This window comes from Falco naumanni, chromosome Z (genome assembly GCF_017639655.2).
Source record: "Falco naumanni isolate bFalNau1 chromosome Z, bFalNau1.pat, whole genome shotgun sequence".
Taxonomy (NCBI): domain Eukaryota; kingdom Metazoa; phylum Chordata; class Aves; order Falconiformes; family Falconidae; genus Falco; species Falco naumanni.
The window spans coordinates 21,526,406-21,546,770 of NC_054080.1; the positions used below are offsets into that span (position 1 = coordinate 21,526,406).

The 20,365-nt window shown below is 37.1% G+C and overlaps 1 protein-coding gene across 1 annotated transcript in view; it reads left to right on the top strand.

Annotated features, from left to right (window-relative positions):
• SNX24 (sorting nexin 24) overlaps positions 1-20,365 on the top strand; it is a 92,288-nt gene that overhangs the window by 50,928 nt on the left and 20,995 nt on the right. The window contains exon 3 of the mRNA XM_040579578.1: positions 1,343-1,447. Coding sequence (XP_040435512.1) covers positions 1,343-1,447 — 105 coding nt within the window. The remainder of the gene's footprint in view (positions 1-1,342; positions 1,448-20,365) is intronic.

A 20,365-nucleotide genomic window follows, 5' to 3' on the forward strand; every position in this document is an offset into this window, starting at 1 on the left:
AGCTAGGCCTTGGTGGATGCTTGTATAGTTTCAGATTTGTCTCCCCTCACCTGGAGCATTCTCCTCATTTGTTACTCATCTGTGGATGCTGTCATAGTTCACAACAGCTGTGACCATAGCTTCTCCAACATTCTCAACCAATTTAGAGGGGAAGATGGGGTTTTATACTATGGCTTTAAGAACAATCAGTAAAAATAAATGGGTTTGGGGTTTGTTTTGATGGGTTGTTCATTGCACTTCACATGTATTTGTAATTTAGCACTGTTAAGAAGTAAGGAAGTTGCAAAATGTTTCTACAGCAATTGAGATTTTCTTGCTGCAGCTTCGTTACTTGTGATTGTAGAGACGTTGATATGTTGACACTGCTTTTTCCTATAGTGACATCTCAGCAAGCTCAAAGATGACATGTAAATTCTTGGTCTCCCATGGGTATGCATGTCAAAGTCAATTTTGAGTTTCCTTCCTTGCCTTCTTTGCCTCAGATTTACTCAGAGGCAATATCCAGCAGAAAGAATGTCTAGTGTCACCTTCTATTAAAATGCAATGGAGCCTACTGCAGTTATTTTTGCTCTGTAGTTTTGAGGAAATGTTAATATTTTTTGTTTTTGAAAAAATACATTGCTCCAGCAAGAGGATTCTTAGTGTGTTCAGAATGCACATTTGTGTCTGTATGCACTCGTGTATGCATATACACATTTCTGTATGTATCTGTAAATGCTTTCCTGTGGGGATCTTTAGAGGAATTGTTATGGAGCTCTCTTGGAAATACATTCAGTGGCAATCTTGCTATTTCTCTGTATGAGATATTGCACACAACTGTTGGTCTGTTGGAGCAATTTGAGAGCGTGAATATTTTGCTCCCTTGATTGCCAGCTCTTCAGACAACTGGTTAGCTCTCCTCCCTGTACTTCTCCCACCTGTTCATAGTTGCCTAAATCTAGAGGTAGAAATCATTGCACTGTTTTGTCACTGCACTTAGCAAGGTAATACCTGTGTGCATCACAGTGACATTGTCAGGTATCATTCCAAGTTGACTAACAGGGAATGCATTTCAGGTATCTTCATGTGGTTGCTGCCATTTTGTTTTAAGGCTGTTAGTCACAAGAGAGTGTTAGTAGGGTGCCTTTTCACTGTCCAGGGCAGCCAGATGTGGAGATTTTCAACTGCAACCTGTAGATGTGATGTCTGCTGTTACTTCAATGAGCTGATAGTAACTTCATTGCCATGCTGTTGTCCTTGAAATAACCATGTGTGGTTATTTCACCTGTACTGCCTCATCTCTAACATAAACATGTTTACTTTAAAAGGTTGCTGTTATACTTCATGTCTTTTTTGTTTGCAGCTGAAGAAGTTCATAAGAACTCCCGAGATCCCTTCAAAGCATGTGAGAAACTGGGTCCCCAAGGTGCTGGAGCAGCGACGGCAAGGCTTGGAGTTGTACTTGCAGGTGAGTCTACACTCATCATTGTGAATGTAAAAGCAGCATCCATTTTCAGAGTGGTAGTACCCACCACATTTGAAGGTACGAAGTGGGCTGTTTTACTGACAAGCAATTTTAGAGGTGGGGTGTGAGCTGGATACTTCCCAGCAGTGATGATTTCTGTTCACTTAACGAGATTAGCAGCTAGAAATCCAGACTGTTATGCATTTTTTTCAAGATTCTTGCAAAAGCTGCTGACTGACTCTGATGAACCTACTAGTACCTCATTTTCCTGTACTTAAAATCAGGAACATGCTATTCTTTCAAAATTGTTCTAAACATACCTACCAAAAGAGTTGCAGAAGAGATACAATGAGACTTTATTTAACTCACCTCCATTTAGACAGACCAGGGAAGAATCAGCTCATCAAATTCATATCCCTCTACTGTACATGCCTATATCTGAATTGTTCATCCAGTTGAAATAGGCACCTGTCATCCCATATACATCTCAGTTGGTTTGCAAAATTGCATTTAAAGTCCCAGATTCTACCTATTTGTGTGCTGATTTTGCTACAGAGTCTTCAGGAATGACTCAGACATATAGACGTCTAAATATACCAGTGATAAATCTCAGCCTTTTTTAATAAACAGAATTTCTACTCTCGTCATGATTGCTTTAAAAATGCCCTGTGGTATAGTTTCACAGCAATTTCTCTGGTGACAAAGCCAGATTGGTGTTCCTCTGGACATGTTCCCCGTTCACTGCACCTTCAGCTGTACTAAAGCAAGTGCTGTTTTATTGAAGAGGATCATAGAAATGATCTGAGTCAAAACATAACTGTTTGGGGATGAAGGAAAGAGTGAGAGTATTCTGTTTATTTTCTGATCAGAGTATTAAAAATAGTAAAAATTTCAGAGATTTGATTTATGTCATCATCCACAGTTGTAGTGGCACAATGGGAAAAATGTTGAACTGCAACATAAAGGACAATGAGCTGCATTCATAGAAAACAGATGGTAACCTGCACCACTCAGGAACCTCTGTGATTCTCAGGAAGGTTTGAAAAAGAAAAATGCTTAAGGAAGAGAATGGAATTACAGTGTGACATGAGACAGTATTAATTCTGATGTTAAACTTTTAAAAACTAATTTGGAAATGCATAAAACACAGCTCAGATTTTGTTCTGAGACATAGGGAGTGTTTCAGGCAACGTAGTTTCTTTTTGGTTTTTTATTTTAAAATATTTCGTTAGTATTGTTAAATTTAAAAATTTAATCCTTTTTTCCTTCTTGCTCTGTGATATTTATAGCATCTTTGGCATCTAAAAATTAGATTTTTTGCATGGGTGAGAATACATTGCTGTTGGAGAGACTTCAGTTTTGAAAAGGAGTAGGGCCTTTTTGGTTCTGATAGCTGTTAGCACAGCTTGCTCCATTTTCCAGTATGTTTTTCTCTTACAGCCATTTACTGCCAATTTTTTTTCCTCCTGACTTTCATACAACTGTCTTTTGGGCAATATTTCTACTGAGGCATATTTACTGATTTCTCATATGAGGTTGATTTTGTTAAAAAGATACAGGGGTAAAATGGTTAGCCGTTTTTAATTGCTGATAAACTTTAAAAGAACATCTCCCCCTACTGGAAGAGCTTGTCAACTCTTGTTCTTGTACAGTGTTGTACATTTAATTAACTTTTCCTCCCTTCTGTCGCCATGGGCTATCATAGGAACATGCAGTGGTTTATGTTGGAAGGGGCTGCTGGACATCATCTGATTAAAACATGACAAGCCTCTAAGTTATATCCTTACTAATGTGCATACTAAATTAAAACAAGAACAAAAGTCATTAATATTCTTATCACAGTCATTAGTGTCTGTTTCTGCTAGCAGAAAATAGAACTAATCATCAGTGAAATTCTAACTTTTAAAATAATGACACCCTATTTTTAGACAACTGAAAGTTCATATTAAGACACCTCAGTTATCAGAAGGTTTTTAATAGTGCCAGGCATTTTCCAATATGCACTGTAGGAATGTGATACAATTTCAGAAGAGATGATCAGTTTTTAATGCAACACCATATATATATAAAATATTGCAAACATATTTTCAGCTGATACTAATGGCAGTTAATCTGTAAGAGTAGTTTGGCAACTACCATCACTAGTCAGTGGTGGTATTAGTAATCGGTCATTTGTGCAGCTGGTAAACTGTTATGGAGTTGTGGTAGTCATTAACTGTTTTTTCGAAACCAGCCAGAATCTCATGTAGAGACTAAGCATTTACAGAGATGTTACATTCAAATAATTTGTTTTAAGGTTATTCATTTCTTCTTACTGTACTTCACACCTTGAAAACCTATACAGGCAAGAAGTAAGATGCCATGCAGATAGCAGTCAAGTACAAACCTGTATCTGACATGGTCTAATCATAGCGAGTTCTTTACGTATTTTTAATTAACTAGTTAACTATAGTTAAATGCAGATAAAAATATTTATATTAAATTAGAATAGTGGAATCAGTCTGTATCAAGTAGTAAAGAAAGCAAGAAATTCCCCTGTCTGAGCTGGAACGTGCTGCAGTTGCCAGTGCCTTGTTACTACTTTGTGACCTTTTCATGATGAAATGCCCTCTTAAATCATTTCAGCACAGTTTGTTTGTTTCTTGGAGTGAATAGACAGGAGCTCAGAAACATTTCATTATATCTTTCTGAAGAATAGCAAACTTACAAATAAACCAAGTATTGGTAAATTGCGAGGTACAAATAGTCATTTTCTTAAATTTATCTATATTCACTGTCAGCTAATATTAATCAAATGGCTTATTTTTCTCTTGTTTTTGAAAGCTTGAGTGGGGATTTTTTCTTTTTATAGTACACCGATTTACTGAATGAATGATTTATCTATATTGTTATTAAGTGACTTTCATATTTTACAAGTTTGACTAGAATTTAGAACTTTTGTGTTTAATACCATGCAATAATTGACTAGTAAGCACTAGTATGCAGACTAATTTAACTGCATGTATACTAATAATACAGAGCCTTTGTGAATACTGAGAACAATCAACTGACTGACAAGAGGAAAGAAGGATTATGTTTAATTTATTAATGAGGAAACAGATGTAAAGATAAGCGAATGACAGAGGGTGACCTCAAACAGTCAAGCAAATTAGTATGAAGCAATAAGCTATTGCTCCTCTGCTGATCCATGGTAGCTGTCTCTGCGCATGATCTTATCCTACAGCACACAGGACTTCAGTTGAGCTGGTTTAGTCTTTGCTAAAGAAGAAAATGCCTGTTACGGACAGCAGAAGAGGACTAAACCAGCTCTAATTACCTTGTGGTAGCTATCAACTAAGAGTTACCATAAATCAGTTAGTGTGTGATATAAATTCTGACTTAACAGTTACTTATTTGTGTGTCTGATCTGAGCTTGTAGCTTGTAATACAGCAGAGATAAGAATCCAGGTGGTTTTGATTTAGAATTTGTAAAATAAATCATTGGATTACACTATTGCTGACAAAAAGCTCTCTGACAGTAGTGTTAGATTGCAGCAAGATTTGGACTTAGCTATTTGATTACAGTTACAAAATATCTTCTCTTGATATGTTTCATGAAAAGTTTGGTGTTGAGAAAAGATGAAGATACAGATTGGAGGTAGCTAGTTGTATAGGGAGCCTCTAATTTGAGAAGAGCTGCCAACTGGACCTTCATTGAAAGTCTGACTCATGACAGTGTGTTTGTGAGCCGGGAGAAATACGTTCGCTTGAAAGTACCAAAAGGTGAAGGTAAGGGTGGAAGATGATAGGACAGACTGTTAATTAGCATTGTAGCTTCTGGGTCATGGCAGTTTGGTTGGTTTTTTTAATCCACTGTATAATCTTGGACTAACCGTTTATCACAAAGCAATACAGAAATATTGTCTGCTTTGGAAGTGTATTTAAAGGAGATATAGATCACTTGAAATGCTCCCTCTTGCACAATTATTGTTGTGTATGAGTTCAGTAAGTCATCTTGTGGATGGACCAACTGGACAGGTAGTTGGTGTTTTATTTTGGACATTGAAGACATTGTTGGGATTCCTAAGGGCAGCACTGAGGGACCTTATCTAATTGGTTATTGAACCAGCTGCAACTTGTTGTCAACCTGATCAGTATTTGTTACAAATAGATTTTGTATGATGTACTCTTGGAGGAGCAGTTTTTATGTAGCTTATTTCCAGTGAATTCGTAATGGGGAAGAATTTGATCTAGCCACCTGCTCTCTACTGATTTGGAGTTAGGTCATATCCTTGTCCCAGTAAGCTGACACTGGATGTTATTGCCATCCAGTCTCTCTGCCCCAGGGACTTGCTCTTTGACAGGTCTGCCTTTTAAAGTTCAATGGAATAGATATTTTCTAACCCCCTTGGGCAGAAGAAATCTCATCATTTGCTGATATCATCAGTCCAACAAGATAACAGGCATCGTTAACAGAATTCACTGTGAAGTGGCACACAAACCTCAACATGAGACTGTGTAGCTGCCTCTAGTCTCCCCTGAAATGATTTGGTGGTGGAGAGAGATTTTGGAGGAGACCCATTTTTTTTATGATTTCTTGTGGCCTGAGTGACCTGAAGAAATTCTTCTTGTGACTGGCAAGACTCTAATATAAAACAGAGGGCTGTAAACCTTCAGAACTGTTGTGTATGCGTGTAGGGCCTGTATGTACATATGTCTCTAACCAGAGTTAGTATGTAGAGCTAATATTTCCCTCTTGGCTGAGGTCAAGAAAACATACTTGCCTTTTATTTACTCTTGAACTTTTTACAAAGAGAACAGTCCTGATTCCTGGAGATAAGATTGGTTGAAGTGCTGCTTGGCTGCGAGACTTGAAGACTTGATGAACTTCAACATTCCAGTAGTTTCAGGAATCCAAATCTTCAAAATGAGTTATGGAGTTTATGAAACTGGACTAGAGGTTTGTTTTCCATTTAAGGAAATAATCTGGAGATCCGAGAAGCACTTTGACCTATATTTCAGTATTCTTCAAAATGCAGTTCTCTTTTAAAATACTTTAACTACCAATCCTTCCTGAAAAAGACAAATAAAACCATATCTATTATGATTTTGCTCTTAAGAAAGTAGAATCCAATCTTATACTCCTTAGCTGTCTTCGTTTCCAGCAGGGTGGAGTTCGGAAAACAGTGGATGAAGTGATGAATAATGTAGAGTTGCTTTATGAGTAAGTTTGTCAGAAATATAAAGGAGAAAATCACCCATGATTATATTGCAATGTTTTTCTCTTTTCTGGGGAGCAGTTCAAGAGCAACTACAAAAAAATGAAGACAAATGAACTATTTCTGCAGTTTGTAGCTGCAAAAGGAAAACTTATCTTACAGAAAATTTGGCCCAAGGTGTCTTTCTTTCTTCATGGGCCATGATGATTTTCTTTAATTACTTCAATAAGTGTTGATAGTAAATTCCTTGTGGTAATGTTTAACTAACTAAATAAATAAATAGCCTTTTCTGACTGGACAGTAGGTATGAACAAACTAATAAATCTGGGTGGAAGGTTTAAATCACCTTTCCTAGCCCCTGAAAAAAGCCCTCTGGTTTTAGTTATCCAACCAAACTGTATTCTAAAGCTTTTGAACTGTCTTCTTTTAAGTTCATCTATTTGTGTGCTGTTGCTTTATAGAAGTTTTAGATTCAATTTAAAAAAAAATTATAGTACTGAAAGGATCTTTTTGTTGATTTGGAAACTCTGTTGCAGAGCATTTCAGAGCCAAGACAGCATTTTATATTGCAACGGAGGATAGGAATCTTCTGCTTTCTTTGTCACTCATTGCACCTTTTTGCTATCATTCTGGGGACTGAGATGATTTGATTTCTCAGAGTTTTTTATCTAATGGTGAAGAAAAAGAGTTTTCCATCACCTAGTGGGAAGTTTCATTAGTTCTTCACTGCTTAACTGATTCCATTTCTGTTGGTCTCCTGCTATTCTAACAAGCAGGAATGCAAACTCAGCCATTTATGCCTTGTTCATCCTCAAGAAGGCTGGAGGGGTCTCTGTTCTAAGAAAAAACTTCTAGACTCCTGATGCCAGTCTGCAAGTACCCCACATTGTGCATTGGCTAGAGCTTTACCTTTCGATGCCGAATATGTCGCCTCTGTAACTGTAGCTGAAATACTGCCTCAGAGCTGTCTTGGCTGAAGTAGGATCAAAAAGTGGGGAAAACAAATCCTTGATGATGTGCTGGATTTTTCACTGTTTTCTCTTCCCTTTGTGGAGGAAAAAATGTCCCATGGTAGTACATAAAAGTCAGCCTGAGCTCTGCTAGGCAGAATGAAAGGTAAGATTTCACATAAAGACAGGAAGATCTTGGTTTGTGGGTTGGTTGAAGCCGACAGTTCTCTAGGATCAGAAGCAACCTGTTAGTGCTTTCTAAATCTTAACAGTTCTTGACACTACATTATCAATATTAAAGAAGAACAAAATGTAATGTCTGTAGAGGTAGACGTTTTTGAACCAGTGCTGTTGGAGCTGTTTAGAAATACTGACTCCTCTGTGTCTGGTATGTACTTTTATAAGACATTCACTTGCTTTTGCCCAATAGAAAAAAATTCAAGTCAGTTACTATTTAGTTCTGGAAATGTAATGGCAAAATGATCTTAGAACTATTCAATGATTGTTCAGCTATTCAAATTTTATTTCTTTGTGGTTCACATTCATCACATTTATCCATTCTGTCATTGTTAATATTCATTACAATTGTTCTCCTTTTATATTCTCAGAAATGCATTCTGTATCAAGCATTCCTGTATACCTGTGTGTTTTCGCCAAAGGGTGTTGTGAATGTAAAATGTTAAAGTGGTTCAAGAGAAGATTGGAAAGGTTCATGGAGGAGCAGTGTATATCGAGCATAGGAGGTCCTCAAGCTGGAAATAACTTTCAAGGCTGCTACAGTATTGAAGGAAAATGTTTTGTATGTTAGTCATGCTCATTTATACTCTTCCTTGGTATCCATTTATATCTGGTTTTGGAGATAGGCTACAGTGCTAAATGGACTTTTGGTCTGAACCATTATGACCTTTCTTATATGGTCCTTAAAGCAATTAAACACATACTTGTGTTTCAGCTTGTTATTAGATTTGATTAAATACTAATGTGTTTTCATTAACTGACCCCTCTATGCATCACAAACTCTACCCTTAAAAGAAAAAAGACTGAATCATATGGCTGAGAAGACATGGTTGAATCATACTGGTATAATGAAGAGGTGCGCAGGTCAGATGCCACTGTGCAGAGCCGCTTGTGAAGGCTAATGCCTTTTAAGACCAAATGCTTTACACATGGGAGGTAATTGGCTATGTATTTAAAAGCCAAACTCAGAGGAACAAGTTTTAAGCTATAAAACTTTTGTATAAAATGTGGGCCTATATTTGTTCTTCTCCACCTTATTCTGTGCATGCCTGACCTGTGGGGGTTTTCCCACTAGGCTTCTGAGAGCAGGAGTTGGATAGAAATCACTTTGACTTCTTTGCGTCATTCATTAACCACCACAAAGATTTCTGCAGTGGCAGTCCTTCCCTTTGTCCTGTGTACACATTTGCTGTTTGGATCTATTTCTAACTAATTTAAGACCAAATTGGCTTATTTGCAGGAAAAAAAAAAAATAATTCCCATCAAGTCCAGAACAGATGCTTATCTTCCTGATTACTGTTTCTGGAAACCAGTTTTGTTTTAAATGCAGGCGAATACATTGAGAAGAATGAGTCTAGCATTAGAAAGTTGCAAGTAAAAGTTGGATTCGGTGAAATAAGATTTAACTGATGTTTTGCTGGAAAGTCTGTTTAATCACCCACATCTATTAATCACATTGAAAATTCTATCCATTATCCAAAATTATTCAGTGTCTTCCTTCTCTAACTCCCTTTAGTCTGCAGTAATCAAGGTTGAACTGCACCTGTAGGGAGTTCTAAAAGCAATGGTATGATAAGTATGAAAAGACAAAATGTTCTTTGTCCTCATTAAAGATTGTGAGCAGAGTGTTAAATAATATTAATGGCTGGGATTGTCAGTACTTAACAGTACTTTCCTAGTACAAGTGATTTTATTGATCAATACAGTCTCAATGTAACAGGGCAGATTATTCTACTGATTTTATCGAAACCTTAACTAAGTTTGTTAGTGTACCACATATCTTTAAATAGATCTAGATGATGATGTAGATTAAGAAAAGCAGACCACCATCCATCTTTTTTTGATCAGTTAATAACTTAAATCCATCATTGCTGTGACCAGCTTTTTTAAGATTCTGTTGTGCATACATGTTTCTTTGGTGGTACAGATACATAGCTGGTTTTAGATGGCTGTGGATTTTAAAGAAGTGTGCTTGACACATGCAGGATTGCATATTTGTTAAGAGGAGGAGGAAGGCAAGAGAAAACAGGAAAGCAAAATAATACTGTAGATAATTTAAAGGAGAGCCATTTATTAAGAGTGTTGGTTTGCAAGAGGTGTTTCCTGCAGAAATATCCCAAGCATTTTTCAAGGATGCTTAGGAAAATTACCTGGTTTATATTTTAAGAATTACATTTTTTGCTTTTCAAGTGATGCTACATTGTGGCTTATGATTCATATTTTTTCCTTTATCTTCAATAATCTGTTTGGTTTTGCTGTATAGAATTGTGCTGCATGAACTTCTGTCTTGTTTCACTCTTATATGTTAGTGCTGATCAAAGTAAATTTTACTCAGTTAAAAGCAGAATTTATGTTAGAAGTCACGACAGGTTTAGAAACCATGTCTAAGCGCTTGTTCGTTTTTCATTGTACTGCATATCATAACTCTACTGTATCACATACTTTCACCCAAGTTAAGATGAACATCATACTGTACTAATTGTGCGTTTCTATACAGTGAGAAATGGTCTCTGTCATGACCTGCATATGCTCAGAATAACTGTAAGATATTTTAAGAGGGAGAAAGAAATTAATGTCTTTGCCTAAGATGTCACAGCCTGGTAAAGCAGAACTAGGGGTATTAAAACTTGAGTGTTGGCACACTGCTGTAGTCACTGTGGTCTGCTGACAGCCAATTGCTCTAATAGACGTAGCTCCTTCTAGAGCAATACAAAGTGTGAGATACCTGTTTCATTTAGCCATGATGAAGGAAAAAATGGTGACCTTCCTTATCCTGAAGGCAACTCCACGTTTGATGTTTAGGCATTAAATTTTCCTTAATAAATATTGAATAGATTTGCTTGAGTTTCTTTGACAGGGCAGGGGGAAAGCCCAAACAAATTTTTGTCTATTATAGTAAAGGCAGGAAGGAGGGAGCTGTAATTCCTGCGAAGAGTCTTTATTATCATGACTTAAGTATGGTATAAAGACTCAGTTTCCTCCATCTTTTTAATCAATGTACAGCATTCAAACACTTTTTCAATTCCTACTCTGTGTTGTTTTATGTTCTTATTTTTTGGTGTACAAATGACTACTGCTTTTTTAAATTGGATATTCAAGGCAAGTTAAGTAGTTAAGTCTTAACGGCTTAAAGTTACTTAATGAATTGCTATTGAAGGGAAAAATTTTCTAATGAAAGGGTATTTTATTAATGCATGTGTAGTGCAACACACTATGTTCTGTTATGGTTGTCCAGTAGTGTACAGCACTAAATTAGCACGTAGTTTTGACCTAGGCCTGCCAAGTCATTGCCTTTATGCACATTGAGAGTACTCTTTTGTCTACACTTTTTGCATGACTGAAAACCAATCATTAATATTCTTTATGCATTTATAAACTGCACATGAGGGCTGGTGAAAAAAAGTTTGTTAAGAAGGAAATAATTCTGTCTTTATAGCAGGATTTGAATTTGCACATAAGACATAAGCCACATTTGGAGGTGAGAGGAAGAAAATGAAATACCAAATATATGCTGAATAACTGAATGCCATCCATTCTGGCTTTGGATGAGGAACTGATTCTGGGAGGAAAAAGTAGCATGGGGTCACACTACATATGTGAGCGACTTTAAATAAATCCTTACACATAAGGAAGCTGAATTAAGGTTTGATTGTTAAACTTAACCTAACAATTCTTCACTTTGAAGTATGCCGTAACAACTGTAAAGTTTCTATCTAACATTGTTTGTATCATCTAAGGTAGACCATTCCAAAGGTAAAAAAACAAAAACACACACACAAAAAAAACCTCACAACACCCACACACCCAAGAAAAAAAACAAAACCAAACCACTAACCAAAAAAAACCCAAACCACTGTGGAACTAATCATAGGGGTTTACAGGAAAAATACTGAACTAAATAAGCAGTAATTCTTGAGCTTCTGCTTTAGATATGTTGCAAGGACAGAGCACAGGAACAGAAAAATCCTTTGGAGGAAGGCTGCTTAAGCAAGAAGAGCTAGTCCATCAGTAGCTGAGAGAGGTGAGCAGAGGAGGAGACAACTAGTCTTCCTCAGAGAGATTGGGCGAAGGTGGTTGGTAAGCCTTCTCCTTTGGTAAATTGGAACCTCCTGCATTAGATATAATTCCCTTGTGTGTGTTCCCTTTTCTTGGCTTTTATGCAATCTTGTATGTCTCCTTTCTGAAGGATATATTGAAGGATTTCAGAGTGAACTAAGGGGAGAAGGTCCTGTGCTCATGGGTAGACTAGGAGAATAATAAATGCTTGTTATCTTCTGCTAACAGTCTCTGCACACATCAGCATTGCTTGCGCTTATTTTTCTTTTCACCTGCTTATTGTCTCTGTAATCCAAATATAATACAGATTTAGTTAAGTGTAAAAGAGGTCATTTTACTGAAACTGTTGATAGTAGAATGTCTTGACTGAGACAAACTTGAATTTAAGTGCAGGTACATTTACTGAATGATGCCTGAATTTAGAATTCTGATACCGATTTTTCCCATTGACTTTAAAAACACAGACATTAGAATAAAAAAAAATCATAGAGTTGCTTATGGTAAATACTATGAATTATATATAAGAAAATCTTCAAGAACTATTGGTATAAAAAATAAGTTTTGTGATGCAGTTTCTTCTTTTTAATTTCTCATAACTATCATTGTCTTTATCTAATATACTTTTTCCTCTGTAGGTGAAAAAAGTTTGCAGAAACAAAGCGTGAAGTAGAAGTAGAACCTTTAATTTCATTAGGCACATTGTAACTGGTGAAGATTAATGTATATATCTCTTGCTAATTCTTTTCAATTACTCAGTTCATATAAATTCCCAAACCTTGTTAATTATGCTGAAGTCAAGTGGTAATTTTTAACAGTATTTCCACAGCAAGGGAATTTTCCTGGTCTAACCTTGCCCTCCTGTAGAAACTCTCAGCAGATTAGGCATTCTGACTCTGGTCCATTCATTTTCAACACAAGCCTAATTGCTGCCGACTGCCTGCCACAGGTACCTTGGTTATCGTACGTTTAAGGGATGCAGGTTCTTCTGAGAACAAATAAGGAAAGATTAATTGTTTGTTTTGTTTCATCCCAAGAGAAATGTGGGAGCTTAATCAAGAAAAATAATTTCTTCTGTTGATTTGGCTTATTTGTGGAAAGGGATAATTGTATAGAGGCAGGCATAGAGCTATGCATTTTGAAAGAAATTTTGCCATTTACCTACTTGGGAGGCAAAGATACAGCAAAATGAATGTAACACAGCATTGGAATTGATGGGGATGGTTCACATTTCTCATAGTAAGTAATTTGGCTGCTGGGCTTTTATTTGAGCCAATATTGCTAGGTGGTATTGTCATTTGTTTTGTCTGCTTCTTTGGATATCTAATCAAGGAGACAATAGTAGGGGGAAAAACGCTTTTCCAAATTGTCCTTAATTGCTAGAGCACGAAGTGAGCTAAACACTCTGGTATTTCCAATTAAAGAACTTGTTTCCAGCAAACACCATTAAATCTATCTTTCCCAATCTGATAAATAAGCTATCAAAGAGTGGAACAGATTAATTGAGAGCAATTAGTTCAAAGCTCAGTATAACAGTCAGAGTAAACCAATCTTATCAATGAATGCAAATTTTACATAAAGCAATATGAAGCCCTGATGCAACAAAATAGAGTTGAGAGTAACCACTAAGCGCAAAGGAAATTTTTATTTGTGATGCAGAAATTAGTCTTGTTTGTTTCTCTTTGCAACAAATGCACTAAAAGCCATTTCTTTTCAAGACCTCTGTTATGGGAATGTCAAACTGTATTTGACACCTTTGCTACCTACATTTCTCCTTCAATGTGCTGCAGGAAATAACAACCATGGGAAGATCACAGATCCTACAATTCACAGCCAGTCACCAGATTTACTCCAATTGAATGTGAAGTTCAAGAAAGCCCTGTTTATACTACGATATGTGTGTGTTGCTTTCTAGTAGACGCAGTAATCTCTAAGTGTAATTTGCCTATGTTCATAGCCAGTAACCCCTGTGTTTGGTAGAGACTTAAGTGGAGCACAGTGGGGTTTGATTCCTCTTTAATACAGGTGGGTGTCACTGATGATACGTATCTAGACATTTTTGATTGGTGTTCCTTTTTTCCAGCTGTCTGTGCATGCCAAATGGTATTGACTCATATGGTGTAAGCGTCATTCTGCACATGATTACTCTGGATATTTCCCTTAATGACAAAGCGTAGGAAAACCACCTGGATGCTCCACTGAAGTGCCAGCCTTTTGCTTTTTGAGGGTGCATCATCATAAGGAGAAAGCCTCTCTGTTACTTTAGATATTGAAATAAATATATGGGCTTGGAGTGTTAGTTTGTTCAAAGAAAATATTACATGTTGGTTCGGTTGCTGATATTTGTGGTGCATATAAAGCTTTGGAGTAATGTGCTCCATCAAGAGGAAGGCAGGAGAGGATCCACATAGCGTGTTACACACTAACCAGACTAATTTCCAAGTCAGTTTTTACAGAACTACCTTGGCTGGGTAAGTTGCATTGCTGCTGTGTGTGTTGGCATTATTTGCGTAAACTGACAGTACAAATACACCAGCTGCCACAGCTTTTAAAACTGCTCTCTTAGGACAGCAGTTTGTGTGGTGCGTCCCTGGCCTTTACAGCAGCAAGGTGGCTGGAGTCTTGCTTTTGTAGAATTACGGGGTTTAAATGGTTGGATAAAAATCTTATTTCTTATGCTGTTGCAACCCACTGGGTATGTCTATTCTAGGAAAATGAAAAGGTCAGTGATAACTTTCCCAATAAAACCTTCTGAGAAAATGTCATTCCAGCTATGTGTATCTGACTGGGGGAGTTCATCGTCCATTTTTTGAGCATCTTATTTTTTATTTCCAGAATATCATCTTCAGTAGGGAAATAGAGCATTCATAACTATGATAGTATGGTGTGTATCAGCTCATGAACTGATGATAACAGACATGCTGCAACAGACGTAACACAGGGTACATTTTTATTTATGTCCTTGCTGGCAAGTTACTAGGAGATCACAGTTGTATTCTGAGTAACTGGTTTTCCGAGCAGCTTTCCTGCTCGGAAATGCTGACTTCTGAAAAATGTTGAGAATGTCCCCAAGAAATCATAAGGAAGCTAGATGAGTGAAACTTCTCCCAGTTTCTCCGTATGTCAGAGCATCCAGATCTCCAAGTGCTCTTTTCAGCATGGGATCCAGCTCTCACACCTAGTTCAGTGGGAAAGTTTCTTAGTGTAACATTTCAAAAGCACTTGTAAAGCAGCAGGAGATTATGCAGGAACAAAGACCATGTACAGGATTCACAATCGACAGTCTTGCAGCCACCAGCATTTCAGTAGCTGTCTGTGCATTACCCCATCGGATGTTTCTCTGAGTAGTTGGACTCAGTCAAGGTCACACAGTGATACATGCTAATAGTTTTGAACAGCAGGAGCTGTATAACCTCAGGATTAGGAAGCAGTTTGCTTTTTTGTAATGCCTTTGTGCTTATATGCCATGCAATAGTGCTTACCTGCTTTACAGGTAGATTTTTTTTATAATTAATCAAGTTCAGGCAAGTTTAATCATGCAACCTTAATTAGTTATCCAACTTTAAATGCTGGAATGATGAGGGCATGTACTGCAAGAGTGAGTTACCATAGGATATTGGGGTCTTTTTATAGTATTGGAAATAAAAGTTAGTGGATGTTGTGATGAAGTGGTGCTCTAATGGTACAGGAAACTGTTGATAACTGGTCCAATGCTGATATTCAGGAACAGTCTTATTAACATAAAAGTACAGACAGCATCTCAGTGAAGAGGTCTAGCAGCCAGGCTTGGCAGCTCAAAAAAAACCTGGAATGTGGGGGGAAAAAAAAAAAAATATCTGAATTGCTCTAGTTTGGTCAGTTATTTTTGCTCAGTTTTACAAAGTGGTGATGTTCACCAAGGAAGTCAGAGGGAAGTCCACCACTGGACCATTGATTGGTGATGAGATACGGAACAGGTGGAGAAGCTGTGCTTGTTAATGTTTGGATGGAGACATCCAAACTTTTTTCAATGTTTTATATTTACCGGTTACAACCAACATGTTGCCATTTTTGTATCTATATTTTATCTCAACCACCATGTTACCATTTTTGTATATATAGCAGATTCTTCCAACTTCATACGTCACTACCCATCTTCCCACCTTTTCTCACTTTGGTATTTTTTCCCCTGAAATTTAATTTTGTCTCCTTGGCTGGTTTCTTCAATCTACATATCAGTCATAATATTGTCTTCTGATGAGCATGTGTTGAAGGTCATCTCTGTGTCAACAGAGAATGCAAGTTATTTTTTAGACTTCAGTTCTACTACAAATCCTTTCTGAACCATTAGACTGTGTACACATCTGCTTTGATTTCGGGGCACCAGTTCCCCGATGTTGCACCGATGGCATACTCTCTTTCATTTGCTTATCCTGGAGTCTTAGAGTCTGATTAAGCTCTCTACACCACAGTATTATAGTACTGTTCTGTCCTTTCATTAAGGCACTAAGAAATGTGACTTAAAACAACAATTCAGCCTTAGTTTCAGATGCCAGGGCTTACTTGTAGGGTAAACCAGAGCCTTCAGGGATATAATCACCACTAAGAAGGAAGGGTGCAACACAGCCTTTCTGCAAATTCTTCTTGCCTGGGAAACACAGAGACCAAATACTTGTGCAAAAAATGAATCATCAAAGTAAAGAAGATTGCTGTCTAAAAATACCAGAATGTATGATTTATGAATTCATGATTCTCAGTTTCAACCTCATTTGTGGACTTTACTGGCCAGAATTAAGTTCTCTGGTTACTGACTAAGGAACATCAGGCAATTGCTAAGTGTGAAGATAACATCAAAACCATGAGATTTATAGAGAGCAGCTTGGCATTCTTGCACTATTTTAATGTTATGATAATTTTTAACAGATAGCTATGTTACTTCTGTTAGGATAATAACTTGCAATCTTGTTTCTCCTTTCCAGAGAAGCCATCCATCTTTCAATAACAAGAATGTGGAGAGGTTTAGCCAAATCAAAACATTATCTGCAGAATTGCTATGCTTTGATAAATGCAGTCCTGCAACTGATGCTGTGTGTCTGCCATCAGCACGAAGTAAATAAGCATTTGCTGACCAAGTTAGGATGGTCTCTTTTCACAAGTAATTGCATTGTTCCTCACCTTTATCAAGGACTCTCGCGCTAGTGAGTTTTGGGAGGGACAAGTGTCAAGGAACAGAACCATAATGGAGTACCTGCGATTGAGCAAGGATTACATTGCTCTGTTAATTCTGTAAAAACTTGTCAGTTTGCCACCCAAATAAATGCCTAGAGTGCGTAAAACATGGAACAGAGTGACCTCTAGAAGAAAAATCAATGGCAATTCATATTTCATATGTCTATAATTGCTTGTGAGAGCATGGCAGCAGTTTGTTTGTAGAGCAGCTTGTTCTACCAGGGATTGTTTCCTGACTTTTTCTTCTTTTCAGTGGTGATGCCTCTCATGGCTGGTGAATCACAGCCAGACACAGCAGTAGACAAGTTCTATCGGTGGTGATTTTTTATTACTGTTTTCACATTACTGTCTTCAAAATTGCTGCACCGTGCTCAGTTTGAACCAGTACACTAATCTATAGTCACAAGTAAATTGTGTTCACAGCTATTTCCTTGGAAGACTCCTGAAACTGGTTTTTACCTTCTTTTTAGTAGGCAAGGCTTTATCCTCTGTGAAGTTATCCATTTGCTAGTATTTTAACCATCAAACTGAATCCATTGGGTAGCTTTCTTTTTTAAGCAATTTGTCAGAGAGGCAAGGAATTCTCACAGTCTGCTAATTTAAAGACAGAATTTTGAAAATGTCTCCTCCCCCGCCCCCCTTTGCTTTGTTTTTTCATTTTTTTTTTAAGAAGCTGTTGTAAGATTTGTATCCCCACTGAGGACCAAGATGTCATAGGGATAGAGAAAATGCCGCTCACTTTATGGATTACTGTTAGGTCAACAAAACTTTGGCAGCATTGATTAACTTGACAGTGAGTACAGCAGTACATTTATCACTTATGGCTGTGCTGTAGAAAATCTAATAAGAGGCAAACAATTCCCTTTAGAGCAGTAACAGGTTCACTGTGGCTAACGGTGCATGCACTGGAAATTTCTGACTTTAAATTATACCCTTGCTGCTAGTTGGGTCATTGACTCAAAGCTACTGCACTTTCACTGCTATGTTCTTTATTATTAGTTTGATCAAAATTGTTTTGGCTTCTATAAATGTTGATCAAACCGTATATTGGAGTTCACATAAACTCATGAGCATTTTTGAAGGAGGCATGCAGAAGGAGCTTGATCCAAGCTTCGTTATGTAGAAGGGGTAGCTGCCTGCTAGAAATACAAATGTTTGGGGTCTTGCAAGGTTATAAAAGAAAAATTTTGAACTGTTGCTTACAAATCTGCCTCTAAGTCACAGATTTAAATAAACCCAAAATTGAAACCTTTCTTACATTTAATAAGTTTCATTGGTTGGTAAAAAGGATTTTTTTCATATGTGCAAATATGTGCTTTGTTAATTACCAGTAATTACCTTAAAAATTCTGTACAAGTTGATTTATGGATATGTTCTTCCAGTTGTCTTGTTTTTGTAAGAATTATGAGAATTGAACAACGAACAAGAGATTTTCTGTCTCTCCTGTGTAAAGTGCTGCTGCTTGACTGCAAGTTAGTGCTTAGTTCTAATCTGATCGTGAAATTATTTTTTATTCAGTGTTGCTTGCCGTCACTTTAATAAATCTTTTCTGGAAGTCCGGGACCAGTACACCAGGAAGTGTCTTTGCATTGCAAATATAGAGGAAAACCAGTTGTTGTTTGGGTTTTGTAAGTCTTGTACTTCGCAGTTCTCTTAAATGGAAGCCCTGCCAAAGGTGCTCTTTTACAGAAGCATACCAAGCTTTTATTCAGTTCAAATAACCAAAAGTGAGTAAAGGCCACAAACCTGAATAATTGTGTTTCTATGTACAAGTAGAATGAATATGAACAATGAAGAAGATGCAGTATTAAGTGCAGATCAGAACATAGTGTGTGCAACTAAATTTGTGGCTGTATCTTTGTGATATAATCTGCAAAATACCACTTCAAATGAAACGGTAGTTGAATTATATTTTTTTTATATTAGGATATATGGCTCACTAAAGTAGAGTTCTGTAAGCAGCAAATGTTATTTCAAGTATTTTGTGTTATTTTAGGAAACTGTTTAAATTGGAGATCTTGTTCTGCAATATCTATAAAAATGATGTCGTTTTCTTTGTTGGGAGAGAAGTATTCTACTTGAATCAATTGTCAGGAGGCTTAATGTAATAAGGCAGTTTGTGGTCTGACTAAAAGAAACACTGTGCAAAAGAAATTCCCATAGCAGTTTGTTTTTAACAGAAAAACTGAGTTCACCTGAAACATAAATACATTGAAAACCAAGACTTAATAAGGTAGAGCAGCTTCAGAAGGGAACAGAGTGGGTTGCTGTCCAAAGTGTGTCTTGTAACAGCTACAATTTAACCAAATATCTGTGTTAATGATAGTATAGCTCTATCAACAGCATAATAGCAGATCTTTGCAACAAATGGTCAGGCAAGCTGACAGAAGTACTCTTATATGAGTGAGTTAGTGAGGGAGGAAAATTACAGTTAAAATAGGGCTTCCTGGTTTGTTCTCCCTTTTTTTAATTTGCAGGATGAAAGTTGTGTTTCTTACTCTCTTACTGCATTTTAGAGGCAACAAGACACATTTCCACACTTTTTCCTGGGTTCATACAATAAAGGAGTTACCCTACTGCCTGCCTTACTGAACAGAGACCTGATATTGATTAACTATCACACTGGCATCAGAACTACTCTTAGGATTCAATTTTTTTGTTGTTTTGCATATTTTATTGATCAAAAGTGGTAAATGAGCATCAAGCGTGCAAGAAGACGATGAATTGTTTACTTGCATAAAATAACCTTTCAATAAGGGAAGATGCATTGCTCACACTTTTGGTGCTGTTCTGCTGCCCGAAGCAGATGGCATTCAGCTGCTATTGATTTGCTCCTATAGTTACAGAGCAGCATGTAACAAGGCATGCTCATTTCTCTGAAAGAGAGGTGAGGTTTTCTGCCAGGGTGGTGGGAGTGAAAAAGGAAGGACAGGGGGTTTGGGGATTGTTTTGAGGTCGTTTTTTTTCACAAGAAGAAGCAGGGAAAACCTTGCCACTTCTATTAGCAGCTCTATGCAAACAAAAAGCATGGTTTGCATGCTTGCAGAGAATGGGAGTTACTTTGTCTAGTTCTAGCATTTCTGGTAACATTAATCTCCACTGCAGATTGTATCTGTGAGCAAGTAGGTACTTAAGGGCATCCAGAATTTAGCATCACAGACTGTACACCACACTCCTTAGCTGCTGTATTTTTTATTTATACATGATTTTTCCTACTTGTTTAAAGGCTGCTTATGCCTTAGCAAGAAAAAAATCATACTGCAATATGCTGGATT